The sequence below is a fragment of the Macaca fascicularis genome, chromosome 7 (assembly GCF_037993035.2).
Source record: "Macaca fascicularis isolate 582-1 chromosome 7, T2T-MFA8v1.1".
Taxonomy (NCBI): Eukaryota; Metazoa; Chordata; class Mammalia; order Primates; family Cercopithecidae; genus Macaca; species Macaca fascicularis.
In genome coordinates this window covers 21,275,496-21,289,109 of record NC_088381.1, presented here as the reverse complement: position 1 = coordinate 21,289,109, position 13,614 = coordinate 21,275,496, and the positions used below count along the sequence as shown (strand labels likewise).

The following is a 13,614-nucleotide window of genomic DNA, read 5'->3' as shown; positions in this document are numbered from 1 at the left end:
ATGGCCAGAGTCACCGGAAGTCATTCCCAATTCTTCCACTTGCTAATTATATTACAGTGGGTGACTGAGAGGTCACTCTTCTGGGCTTTATTTTTCTCACCAACCTAGCAAAACTATCCATAACAACCCAGGACAGCCTCATATGACTATTAAATGAACATATGCACGTAAAGTATATGGCACACAGTAGGGTTAAATTGCAGTGAGTTGGGGCAGCTGGAACTTGTTCAAAGAGGCAACAGAAAGGGCGTTGGGTGGGGCAGAGCAGATGGAAAAGGCTGTGCTAGAACTTAAGCAATTGAAGAGGTGATGTGAAAGTGAAGGTGTTTGGTATCTGCCAGGTTCCTTTTGTTTGCTTTTTAAATTGTTATTTAGAGACAGGGTCTCACTGTGTTGCCCAGGCTGATCTCAAACTCCTGAGCCCAAATGATCTTCCCACCTTGGCCTCCCAAGTACCTGGGACTATGGGCACAAGCCACCACACCTGGCTCAGGTTTCATTTGACTTACTAGGGGATGGTTCAGGGGAACTTGGGAGAGGGGAGGCTGAGTTAAACCCACAGGACAGGAGGCATTATGTTCAAAGGTGGTGCTGGAGATGGCTTAAGAACAGAAGTGCTATTGAGTAGTAGCCTCTCTAGACAAGACTCACACCTGAGCCCCCATTTTACCTTCTCCTCTGGCCCACACTTAAACCAAGGGCCAGGTAAGACCTGTGGCCCTTTGGCTCCTGAGGAGGAGCTGGTGTCTGCCTGCCACTTGGAAAAAGAAGAAGAGAATGAAGGGGAGGAGGAGGAAGAGGAGGAGGAGGAGGATCTGGACCCAGACCTGGAGGAGGAAGAGGAGGAAGAGAATGATCTTGGGGATCCAACTGTACTTGGTGCTGTCCATAACACCCAGGTACCATGGCAGGAGGGAATGGGAGAGGGTTGTCCTGAACTGTCTGTGGCTCACAGGCTGTCACTAAACATTCCTCTTCTCTTTTCCACCCTTTTTCAAGGCAAGTTCTGGATTAACACTTCGTTTTTAAGCCTTGAACCTGAACTAGGGACTCTCTCCTTCCCTCTTTCTCCTGTCTTCCACTTCGTTTCTGATGCTGTTCTTGCCTTAAAACCAGGTCCTAGCAGAGCTGTGCATCGCCCACAGGCGGTGGCCCTGCTACTAGTGTTAAAGGTGAGTCATCTTTGCCTGATCCTGGGCCTCTGTCTCACTAGTCCATTCCTGGTATTTGTTCCCTTGGATCCCATAACTAGTGGAGAAGGACAAGGACTCCCATGTAGATATGAAGTGAATCAGACCTTCCTTCAACCTACTACTAAGATACAGTAGTCCATGGTTTCACTTTCTGCCATTTCAGTTACCCTTGGTCAACTATAGTCTGAAAATAGGCGAGTATAGTACAATAAGGTATTTTAAAAGACTACATTCACGTAAGTTTTATTACAGTATATCATTATAACTGTTCTATTTGTATTGTTCATTTCTTTTTTTTTTTTTTTTTTTTGAGACGGAGTCTCGCTGTGTCGCCCAGGCTGGGGTGCAGTGGCACGATCTCGGCTCACTGCAAGCTCTGCCTCCTGGGTTCACGCCATTCTCCTGCCTCAGCCTCCGAGTAGCTGGGACTACAGGCGCCCGCCACCACGCCCGGCTAGTTTTTTGTATTTTTAGTAGAGACGGGGTTTCACCATGTTAGCCAGGGATGGTCTCGATCTCCTGACCTCGTGATCCACCCGCCTCGGCCTCCCAAAGTGCTGGGATTACAGGCTTGAGCCACCGCGCCCGGCCTTGTTCATTTCTTATTGAATCTAATTCATAAATTAAACTGGCCAGGTGCAGTGGCTCATGTCTGTAATCCCAGCACTTTGAGAGGATTGCTTGAGGCCAGGAGTTCCAGACCAGCCTGGGCAACAAAGCAAGACCCTGTCGCTACCAAAAAAAAAAAAAATTTCAAAAATTAGCCAGATATGGTAGTACATGCCTGTAGTCCCAGCTACTTAGGAGTCTGAAGCAGGAGGCAGGTTTGAGCTCAGGAGTTTGAGCCTGCAGTGAGCTATGATAGTGCCACTGCACTCCAGTCTGGGTGTCAGAGCAACACCCTGACTCTAAAAAAAAAAAAATTTAAATATGAACTATCATAGGTGTGTATATATAAGAAAAAGCACTACACAGGGTTTAGTACTATCCGGTTTCAGGCATCCCTTGGGGGTCTTGGAACGTATCTCTCTTGAATAAGGGAGGACCACTGCAGTAGTCTTATTCCTCCCAGGAGAGGGAGAGGGATCCTGGCCCAGTTGACTTTGAACCTGGGGGAGGGCCAAGTTGCCACTGCCCTGGATGTTGGAATAGCTGGTCTTGCTGCCTCCGTCCACCTCCTCAAAAACACAGGTGAATGTAGAAGACACTACAGAGGCCCATTCAAGCCTGGTTCCTCCCTCCTGTTCCAGAGAGCTCTGCTCAGCTCCCCTGGAGTCAAGGCCCCTGGTGTGCTGGGAATGTCACTTGCCTCCTTGCATTTTCTGTGGCAGGTGAGTCTACTGCAGCCTTCATACTGTGCATAGTGAGGATTCCATCCATTATGTTCAATCTGGCCCCAACCCTGGTCTGGAGTTAAGGCACCCAAAGTGAGGTATGGGTATGGGAGGTGGGAGTTGCCCCAGCATAAAGGAGCTTGATAAATGACAGAGGTGGTGTGCCCAACCATGGGCATGGATAGACACCTTCATATGTGGTACTAGGACAACTGGCCATGTGTATGAACAAGGACAAACTACTCCTGCCTTAGGCAATCTTTCAGTAGATGGCCAGCCCTTAGCTGGAAAGAGCACCTGCCCTTCAATTAACTGTGTAATGGGAACATGGCCTGGGGTAGAGGAATTCAAGAATGACGATATCCTGCAGGGAGAACTAGAAAGAATTAGAGTTTTGAGGAGGGCTTCAAGTGAGTCAGAAAAAGACAGATGAGTACTGCCCCAGCGGCTGAAAACAGCCCAAGAGAAGGCTATCATAGAGAGGAGAGTAGGAAAAGCACATGACCCCACATTGTCAGGGAATAAAGAGCTGCTTCCTAGTCAAGCCCTGTTGAAATAAGGGTAGGGCTGGGTGTGGTGGCTCACGCCTGTAATCCCAGCACTTTGGGAGGCTGAGGCGGGTGGATCACAAGATCAGGAGATCGAGACCATCCTGGCTAACATGGTGAAACACCGTCTCTACTAAAAATATATATAAAAAAAAAAAAAAAAAAAAAAAAGCCAGGCTTGGTGGTATATGCCTATAATCCCAGCTACTCAGGAGGCTGAGGCAGGAGAATGGTGTGAATCCAGGGGGCGGAGCTTGCAGTGAGCAGAGATCACGCCACTGCACTCCAGCCTGGGCGACAGAGTGAGATTCTGTCTCAAAAAAAAAAAAAAAAAAAAAGGAAAAGGAAAGAAAAGAAACAAGGGCAGGAACCACAGTCTGGTGCCCTCAAAGCTGCCTTGAGGGACTCACAAGATGGCACAATGTTGGGTGAAGTTCTTGAGGGGAAAAGGCAGGAAAGGAACTGAGCCCTCACAACAACAGCAGCATTCTTTTGGTGGAGATGGCATTCTCCCAGACCTCTTAATTCCTCTCTCAGACCTTGGACTACCTGTCGCCCATCCCTTTCTGGCCTACATTTCCCAGCACCAGCTCTCCAGCACGGCACTTTGGACCTCGGCTGCCCTCACCAGACCCAACTCTTTTCTGCAGCCTGCTGACCTCGTGGCCCCCTAGGTTCAGGTACTGATTTGAGGTTCTCAGGAGGTGCTGGCTGAGGAGGGGTGGGGACCGTGCCTACCAGTTGCCACAGGAAAACAGAAATCTAGTAAGAGAAGTCTGAGGTATAGTGTAATTCCTTCTCCCTCACAAATGTAGCCCGAGGAAGATTAAAAACTTATTTAAAGCCGGGTGCTGTGGCTCACGCCTGTAATCCTAGCACTCTGGAAGGCCGCAGTGGGAGGATCACTTGAGGCCAGGAGTTCAAGACCAGCCTGGACAACATGGTGAAACCCTGTCTCTACTAAAAATATAAAAATGAGCTGGGCATGGTGGTGGGAGCCTGTAATCCCAGCTACTTGGGAGGCTGAGGCAGGAGAATCGCTTGAACCCAGGAGCCAGAGGTTGCAGTGAGCTGAGACTGTGGCACTGCACTCCAGCCTGGATGACAGAGGGAGACTGTCTCAAAAAAAATTAACAATAAAAATTTATTTGCAATCAGCTAGCATGATGAACTGCCACTAGGATTCAGAACTCCTGATGACCAGGCCAAAAGGTTTTCTACTGTGCCAAGATTTCCTGCAGCCAAATTGCAGGAAAATAGATGTTGAAGGAGCTTGGGAGCCCTATGGGTCTAGGACTATGATGTGCCATGTGGCCGACTTTGGGAAAGTACCTAAAGATGAGGTTCCTTAGATGTTCACCTTAGCTGACCTGCGCTGAATGAATGGAGGGGGCAGAGAACTGAGAGCTTCCTTTCACCCAGTTCAAGTTACTTCTTGTCTTCCCAGTCATCTGACCCAGCTCCACCCTCAGCACCAACGGATCTTGCAGCAGCAGCAGCAGCACAGTCAAACACCAAGGTACAGCCCAGACCAGGAGCAGGGTTGAGGGGAACCCATCTGCATGCTGGGTCTCCCCTTGTGACCAGTCGTCTCCCTCAAAGCTCCCATTTGGTGGTTAAAACTCTCATACTGTTGCCCACCCCTGTGCTTGCTCCATCCTTCCCAGAGAGCCCCACTTCCTGCTCACCACACTCCTTAGGAAGTGGCAGTGGTGGGTAAGTCTAAAGGGTTGTTCTTCCTGGCTTAAAGTCCCCCAGCCAAGAAGCCTTGGTCTCAGCAGCCAGACCCCTATGCTAACCTCATGACCAGAAAAGAGAAGGACTGGGTGATAAAAGTGCAGATGGTGCAACTGCAGAGTATAAACCCCCGCCTGGATGATTACTACTACCAGGTGAGCCCCGCAGTACTCAGCCCTGCCTCTGACCTTGGGTCAAACGGGCCTGGACTCCCGGGCCCTCTCTGATCCTCTCTTCTGCTCATGGAGTTCATGTCTGTTCAGGTGGAAGAGAGAATCACTACAGGATGGGGGCCATATTTCTAAAATTGACATCCCAAGCTCATTTCTCTCTCTCCTCCTATGTTTCAGCCAACTGATTATTTCCAGTTCCCCAAACACACTTAGGTTTTGTCTCCACTCTTTGCTAAGAATTTTCCCTGTTCACCCAGGAAATATGGACTTTCCCACGTTTGTATGCTTAGAAATGTCTTGTTATATTCATCTACTTTCACTTTTTAGATCTAAAGCACAGGGATGTTACAAATAGTGGGATTCAGTTTGTTTAACTGAACAAACAACAGCAGACATTTTCACTCATTTTCCCCTGCTTCCTTCTGCCTTGATTTATGGGGCAAGTCTTTGTCCACAAGTTTTTGGGTTGTCTAGGCTATTGTGGTTTTTTTGTTTTGTTTGTTTTTGAAACAGAGTCTCCCACTGTCATCCAGGCTGGAGTGCAGTGGCACAGTCTCAGCTCATTGCCACCTCCACCTCCAGGGTTCAGGTGATTCTCCTGCCTCAGCCTCCCAAGTAGCTGGGATTACAGGCATGCACCACCATACGCAGCTAATTTTTGTATTTTTAGTAGAGACGGGGTTTCACCATGTTGGCCAGGCTGGTCTTGAACTTCTGACCTCAAGTGATCCACCTCAGCCTCCCAAAGTGCTGAGATTACAGGTGTGAACAACTGAGCAACTGCGCCCGGCTAGCTGTTTCACTTTCACTTCAACATCTGTGAGCCTCCCATCCAGGGCCCCTTCCTTATTCCCTTCTCATTTACATTAGGTATTTTTCCTTTCTTTCCACCAAGCTTCAAAAGCCCTCCGTTTTCTGCAAGGGTCACTGAAAGTGAAATAGTTTTGTACTCTCACCTTTTTGGCATTGCTTCTAAACAAAAGAGCCTTTTTCAAATCCTTGTTTGGCTTGTCAGTGGATTTTAGTTTAGGATTTCTCAACTTTAAGAAAATGTCAGAGCTGCTGAGTGAATCCACAGAAGTATAAAACTGGCCTAGAGGGCAACCGACAAACACATCCCTATGGCTAGTTCTGTTCTTCAACCTCTGGATGGCCCTCATATCATCAGATAACTGATTTTTAGAAAGTACAGGTGAGGTCACAAGATTAAATGGGGACGTGGGGAGGACAGGTGGTATGCAGTGTGTGTGTACTAGGGCATGAGGAATGCAGGAAGGTTACAGACGCTGGAACAGGTTTGCTCACTGGCTCTCCACTTTGCTCTCTGCCCTTTCATCAGACTTGGTGGTGGTACCTAGTCTTTAAGTATTTGGTATGTGAATTCCAAAATGGGTGATGTGGGGCCCAGGGTGCTTAAGACACTTTAGAATAACTGCAAGGAGGGCCTAAGGTATCAGCATCATTTCTGGAATGATTGTTGTAGGAAAGAGTGTTAAGAGGCTGTGCTTGTCTGGGCACCACTGTGCCCAGAATGGGCACCATTCGCCCCGTAATCCCAGCACTTTGGGAGGCCAAGGCGGGCTGATTGCTTGAGTCCAGGAGTTCAAGACCAGCCTGGGCAACATGGTGAAATCCTATCTCTACAAAAATACAAACATTAGCCAGGCATGGTAGCACGCGCCTGTGGCCCCAGCTACTGAGGAGGCTGAAGTGGGAGGATCACTTGAGCCAGGGAGGTTGCAGTGAGCCAGAGACTGTGCCACTGCACTCCAGCTGGGTGACAGAGGGAAACCCTGTGTCAAACAACAAAACTTATAACACACACACACACACACACACACACACACACACACAAAACTTAAGAGGCTGCACTTGAGAAACTTAATTCTAAGGTCAAAAGATGAATATAGAGTTTTGTTTTTTTGTTTCCTATTCCATGCATTCTCAGGAATATTACCAGAAGCTAGAGAAGAAGCAGGTAGACGAAGAGCTACTTGGACGAAGAAACCAGGTTGAGTCCCTCAAGCTGGTAACGCCTTACATTCAGAAGGCAGAGGCTTATGAGTCCGGTAGGGTCAGGGCTGGCCTGCTGACTTGGGCTGGGCATCTGAGTGGACAGAGCGTGGGAAGAGGGAGGGAAATGTGCCTCTCTTCTCATGCAGTAGTCCGAATCGAGGGTTCCCTGGGCCAGGTAGCTGTGTCGACGTGCTTCAGCCCTCGCCGAGCTATTGATGCTGTACCCCATGGAACTCAAGAGCAGGTGGGAGCATTATCTTCCCAGACCTTTTTCTCTCCCCTTTGGAAGGTTTCTAGCCTTTCCAGCTCAATCTCTAGCTAGTCAGGGGCCTGGGCGGGGGCTGTGGCAGTGGCAGTATAGCTGATAGCTGGCGACTCTCTTCTCCTAGGATATAGAAGCTGCAAGCAGTCAGCGGCTTCGAGTGTTATACCGGATTGAGAAGGTGAGATATCAGTTCTTTAGGGACGAGTTCCGAACCTACCTTTGAGAATGAGATAGTACCCAAATTTACCTCTTTTTCCACCCTCAAATTCCCAGATGTTCCTTCAGTTACTAGAAATAGAGGAGGGCTGGAAGTATAGGCCTCCACAGCCCTGCTTTTCTGAGCAGCAAAGCAACCAGGTTGAGAAGCTCTTCCAGACCTTAAAGACCCAGGAGCAGAACAACCTGGAGTGAGTGTGGGAGGGTTCCACCTCAGCCCAGGTAGGGAAGGAGCAGCAAAGACACTGGTCTTGCTTCTGCCTCTGCTTTCTGGCATGTATCCCTCTCCTCGATGCAGAGTTCTGAAAATGTTCCCCTCTCTCCCTTGTAGGGAGGCAGCAGATGGCTTCCTGCAGGTGCTCTCTGTGAGGAAGGGGAAGGCCCTGGTGGCCCGGCTGCTCCCCTTCCTGGCCCAGGATCAGGCTATTACCATTCTTTTGGCTATCACCCACCATCTGCCCCTCCTGGTCCGGAGGGATGTGGCTGATCAGGTACTGTGGCATTGAGTGGAGAAGAGGATGGTCTCCTGAATAGGTTAGGGGTCATATCTCCCCTCCAGTCCCCACATGCCCCAGAGATGCCAGAGAAGGTGCTGGGCGCAGTGAGGGATGCTGGCCTTGCCACCCTCGGGCAAGAAAGTTACAGAACTATTACAGGAACAGTGGATCATCTTTAGGTACAACAAACAAAAAGCAACAGGCGTATGGTCGCACAGGTGTCAGTGTGCTGAGGAGGTCTGAGTAAAAGATTAGGACGCCCTGAAAAATGTTGAGCCCCTATCTACTTTTCTTAGAGAAGGCATCCTAGGACGAGTAGGTACTGAAGGTGTCAGTGTTGGGGATGGAGAGTCATAGTGGTGACAAGCCCGGTAAGTAACCTCACCAAGATGTGCCAAAGACAGTCAGCGATGGAAGGGCCTGTGGAGGCAAGGTAAGGGGAGGGGAAGTTGTAGTGGGATTCGGGAGGTGCTTACTGATCTTCTTGCAGGCCCTACAAATGTTATTCAAACCTCTGGGCAAATGTATCAGTCACTTGACCCTCCATGAACTCCTCCAAGGACTTCAGGGATTAATGCTGTTGCCACCTGGCTCCTCAGAGCGGCCAGTCACCGTGGTGCTTCAGAATCAGGTAACATGTCTAGGAGGCTTTTTTCCATAGATGGCTTTCAGGTTGGTATCACTGATAAGGGATAAGTTGGGGGACAGTCTCATCTCTCCACAAATCTTATCCTCTGCAGTGCCTCTCAATTTCTAGTAAGCACAGGATCACCTGGCCAGCTTATTAAACCCAGCTCCTTGGTCCCACTCAGTCATTCAGTGGGTCTGGGGTGGGGCCCATGTGCCAGCTCTGTTTTTCTAATAAGCTCCCTAATTGCTGCTGATGTGAGCCTCCAGAGCAGGTCTCCAAACTCTTGTGTACCTCTGTCAGTAAAAAACATTCTAAACCACACTACCCAAGTGTTTATAAACCAAATGTAACACTAGTAATAATAGGTACATAATAAATATTTTTCATTTATTTTTTAGATAGTCTCACTCTGTCACCCAGGCTGCAGTGCAGTGGCACGATCTTGGCTCGCTGCAACCTCTATCTCCCGGGTTCAAGTGATTCTCCTGCCTCAGCCTCCCAAGTAGCTGGGATTACAAGTGTGTGCCACCACACCCGGCTAAGTTTTGTATTTTTAGTAGAGACATGGTTTCACCATGTTGGCCGGGCTGGTCTTGAATGCCTAACTTTAAGTGATCCGCCCGCCTCGGCCTTCCAAAGTGCTGGAATTACGGGCATGAGCCACTGCACCCGGCCAATAGGTATATAATAAATATAAGATAGAAAATTTTAAAGAAAAGACTCTAGATGTGAAAATTTTGATACTGTCTTTTAATATCCCAGTGGATTATCTCGTGTATGCCACACTGAAGGTCTTTGCTTAAAGAAGTGCCTCTTAAAGTGGAGTCCACAGACTACCTGCCTCAGATTCCTGGAGGCATTCCTAACCTCCTACTCCTAGGAGTCAAGCCTAGAAATATGCATTTAATCAGCTCTCCAAGAGTGTCTTTTGGAAAAGTTCAGAGCAGTGATTCCTATGGAAAGGTTAGAGAGTTCTTTGGCTCACCAGTGTAAAACCTGACAGCCCTTGTGCATATCTTGGGCTCCATCTCTAAATGTTAACCTGTCCTTTAGTTGGGAAGATAAGAGTCAGGAAAGCACCAAATGCTGAGAGTGAACTCATTTTGCGCTGGAATATATGTATGTCCCTTGCAGTTTGGAATATCTTTGCTCTATGCCCTACTGAGTCATGGGGAGCAGCTGGTATCGCTGGATTCTTCCCTAGAGGAACCCAACAGTGACCATACAGCTTGGTAAGATCATAAAGGCCTTGTAAATACTATCTCAGTACCCCTGGGATGTGCAGACTGAGCCAGATGAAGTATTTCCTGAGGCATTTCAAGTACTGAGGAGGAGACTGGATAGAGAAAGAAGTAGCAGTGTTGTAGCTGTTCTGCTTTTTTTTTTTAATAGTGCCCTAGAGTTTTGGTTTCTTCTAGGAGGCAGTATAACATGGTACCTAAGGGGACAAGCTTTAGAGTTTAAAAAGACCTAGGTTTGAATTCTGACTGTATCACTCACTAGCAATATAACTTTAGGGCAAGTTCTTTCACTTCTCACTTCTCTTAGTTTGTTTCTTTATCTACAAACTAGGGATGATGGTATTAACCCCTCATAGTTCTTAAGATTAAATAGGAAGGGAAATATGTAAAGCACTAAGCATTGCTTGGCAGGTAGCAAACATGCAAATGTTACCTCTGAATTGCTACCTGGGGGTGGGGGACAATGGTAGTAGCAATGGAAAGATAATAACCTTGGCCCTGAGTCTGTTTCTTAAGCAAATTTATTTGCTTATATTTATATTTATGCTCTCTAGGACAGACATGGTGGTTCTGATTGCCTGGGAAATAGCCCAAATGCCTACAGCCTCTCTGGCAGAACCCCTAGCTTTCCCCAGCAACCTACTTCCCCTGTTCTGTCACCACGTGGACAAACAATTGGTTCAGCAGCTGGAGGCCAGGATGGAGTAAGTCATCACAGAAACAAGGTCAAAGTCCCTTGTTCAAGCCCAATCTATGTTCTGTTACTTGCTTCACTACTTCCTTCTTTTAAATTATGAGCATGAAGGAACATGTGCTTTTAGAAGTGGTTCTACACACTGACATTTACTGTGTAATCAGTCTTGACCAAGTCTTCAGCCAACCTTTCATTCTAGGCGCTTTGGTCATTTATAGTGCTAAGCTATTTGAAGGCAAGAATTAGTTAAAGAACCTGAATTATTCATTCATTCAAGAAATACTTGAGGGACAACTATTCCAGGATATAGGCATGAATAACATGGTCATCTCTGTCTTCAGAATTACCGCTAGAGTCAGATACTAGTCAAATCATATAAATGCTTGCAAAGTAGAATTGTGCTTACAGTTAACACCTGTTCTCTTTATAGGTTTGCCTGGATCTACTGATCTGTTTGTTCTGGAATACATATATGTGGGAAGTTGAATCATCAGACACTAGCTGTATAGACTGTATTTACAGGGATCCAGAGAGTCTGAAGACATTTCTTAAGCCTTTATATATTGGAGAACCCTTCCCCAAACATTTTCATATCCTTTCTTCAAAAATCTAAATGATGTGCCTAAAAATAAGACATGGCATAATAAGGTATAATTAAAGAGATAATAGAATGATGTGTTGGAACTTGCTTGTAAGTTAAAACCCGTAATGAAGGTTATCTTATGTGTGAGTGCTCCAGGAATGTCCTTTTGCTTTTCTTTAAGATAGGGTGTTACTCTGTCACCCATGTGGAAGTACAGTGGCACCATCATGGCTCACTGCAGCGTTGTGAGTACATGGCTCACTGCCTCCAGGCTCAAGTGATCCTCCCACCTCAGTCTTCTGAGTAGCTTGGATTACAAGCATGTGACACCACACCCAGTTAGTATTTAAAAAAAATTTTTTTTTGGCCAGGCGCAGTGGCTCATGACTGTAGTCCCAGCACTCCGGGAGGCCAAGGCGGGCGGATCACCTGAGGGTCAGGAGTTTGAGACCAGCCTGACCAATGTGAAGAAACTACGTCTCTACTAAAAATACAAAATCAGCCAGGCATGGTGACACATGCCTGTAATCCCAGCTACTTGGAGGCTGAGGCAGGAGAATCGCTTGAACCCGGGAGGCAGAGGTTGGAGGTTGCAGTGAGCCAAGACTGCGCCACTGTACTCCAGCCTGGCCAACAAGAGCAAAACTGTCTCTAAAAAAATTTTTAATTTTTTTTGTAGAGACAAGGGTCTCCCTATGTTGGCAAGGGTGGGCTCCAGTGATCCTCCCAACTTGGCCTCCCAAAGTGCTGGGATTTACAGGCATGAGAAGAATGTCCTGATTATAAGGGACAAGGCCTTGTAGCTAACACAAGTGTAACCTTTGAAATTGCTTTAACGTTGCCATTTTTTATAGAGAGAAAACTGCCCCAGCTAAGCTTAGAAGGTTGACTGTATCTCCCTTGTGATATAAAATGTTTGGTTTCAGCCGGGCACGGTGGCTCACATCTGTAATCTTAGCACTTTGGGAGGCTGGGATGGGTAATTCACCTGAGGTCAGGAATTCGAAACCAGCCTGGCCAACATGGTGAAACCCTACTAAAATACAAAAATTTAGCTGGGTGTGGTGTGTGCCTGTAATCCCAGCTACTGGGGAGGCTGAGGAAGGAGAATTGCTTGAGCCCGGGAGGCAGAAGTTGCAGTGAGTTGAGATCCCGCCACTGCACTCCAGTCTGGGTGACACAGCAAGACTCCATCTCAAAAAAAAAAAGTTTGCTTTTATTTTGACAAATAAGGTCATGCATTGATCAACAAATGCTGGAGTACCTTTCATGAAACGGGCACTGTTTTAGGTACTAGCAAGGACAGTGGTGAGCAACAAAGTCCTTGCTCTTTTGAAGTTTACATTCTGATTGGACAGGAACTGGCAGAAAATATCAAGTAGTGATAAATACTATGATTAAAAACAAAACAAGGTGAGAGACTGCAGTAAAAGGGACTTTAGGTTGAATGGCTTAGGGAGGCCTGTCAATAGAGGTTACATTTATGCGGAAATGTTCTGAATGTGGCAAATGTGTTAAGAAGGTACAGCTACAGCTGTCTTTTAGGAGACTTTACCAAAATGCCTATTCAACTCCTCTTCTCACCTCAAACCCGTTGCTAGAGTCAGATACTAGTCTTGATCTTGATCAAGGATCTTGATCTTGGATCATACTTCTCTGAGAAAACAGACAGGAGCTCTACCATCTCCACCCCTTACTTACCCCATCTCTCTGTTACAATGGATATTATTTGACTTCAACTTTCGGGTCAACACCCTCACTATGGATCCACACTGTAAGACTTGATCCATGCTACCAAGGAAATGGCACCACCCCAGAGCCTGTAAGCAAACAGCACAATAAGAAAAGCGAAGAAAAGAGGCAGGAACTGGGTTCCAGGGGAGCTGGAGGCAGCTGGACCAAGAAGGCAAAGGGTAATGCACAGAGCGAGAACGGCTGCAACGGCCTGCTAGGCTAGGTTAGGCCTTCAAGCATGCCAGGGTAGTTAAGCAGAGTGCGACTGGGGCCAGAGCAGTTGTGGCTTTGCTATAGAGGCTGGTACTGCCCCCCACAGGAAAGGAATGGAACCGACTGGAGACAGCCGAGAGGTCTCCGCGGGAGTCACGAGGCCGAGCGTGAGCCGCTCCGTACACCGCGCATGCCCACGACGCAATCAGGTTCCGGCGAAAGTGCCCGGAAGTAACAGCCGCGCCAAGATGGCTGCAGAGGAGGGAGCCGGCAATGCTGCTTCCGCCGGCGGTAGCCGGGGCGCCGCGGCCATGGGGCGGGTTCTACCGATGCTGTTGGTGCCGGTCCCCGCCGAGGCGATGGGGCAGCTGGGCTCACGGGCGCAGCTGCACACACAGCAGGAGGCTCTGGGGAGCCTGACGGCTGCGGGCAGCCTCCAGGTGCTTTCTTTGGCGCCTGGCAGCCGGGGCCGGGGTCGCTGCTGCCTGGAGGGCCCCTTCTGGCAGTAAGTGCTGAGGGAGAGCTGGGCCGTTGGGGGA

The 13,614-nt window shown here is 48.0% G+C and overlaps 2 protein-coding genes across 16 annotated transcripts in view; both read left to right on the top strand.

The window, feature by feature from the left end:
* Positions 1-11,216, top strand: part of PATL2 (PAT1 homolog 2) — a 44,719-nt gene extending 33,503 nt beyond the window's left edge. For 2 of the 6 annotated variants that reach the window (XM_065547866.2, XM_015452777.4), the window contains 14 exons: positions 700-899; positions 2,444-2,524; positions 3,613-3,755; positions 4,523-4,594; positions 4,826-4,967; positions 6,934-7,054; positions 7,148-7,245; positions 7,391-7,444; positions 7,540-7,673; positions 7,814-7,973; positions 8,470-8,610; positions 9,745-9,842; positions 10,406-10,555; positions 10,976-11,216. In XM_065547866.2, the coding sequence (XP_065403938.1) occupies positions 700-899; positions 2,444-2,524; positions 3,613-3,755; positions 4,523-4,594; positions 4,826-4,967; positions 6,934-7,054; positions 7,148-7,245; positions 7,391-7,444; positions 7,540-7,673; positions 7,814-7,973; positions 8,470-8,610; positions 9,745-9,842; positions 10,406-10,555; positions 10,976-10,994 (1,613 nt within the window). In that variant the 3' untranslated portion in view covers positions 10,995-11,216. Of the gene's footprint in view, positions 1-451; positions 900-2,443; positions 2,525-3,612; positions 3,756-4,522; positions 4,595-4,825; positions 4,968-6,933; positions 7,055-7,147; positions 7,246-7,390; positions 7,445-7,539; positions 7,674-7,813; positions 7,974-8,469; positions 8,611-9,744; positions 9,843-10,405; positions 10,556-10,975 lie in introns of those variants that run through there. The other 4 variants (XM_073995733.1, XM_073995731.1, XM_073995734.1 and 1 more) reach the window with 4 other exon arrangements.
* A 2,076-nt stretch (positions 11,217-13,292) lies between these two features.
* Positions 13,293-13,614, top strand: part of SPG11 (SPG11 vesicle trafficking associated, spatacsin) — a 103,079-nt gene continuing 102,757 nt past the window's right edge. For all 10 annotated transcript variants that reach the window (XR_010588041.2, XR_012414916.1, XR_012414915.1 and 7 more), the window contains exon 1: positions 13,293-13,580. Coding sequence is in view for 6 of the 10 variants with exons in the window: in XM_065547864.2 (XP_065403936.1) it covers positions 13,324-13,580 (257 nt within the window). In the remaining 4 variants the exon portion in view is untranslated. The remainder of the gene's footprint in view (positions 13,581-13,614) is intronic.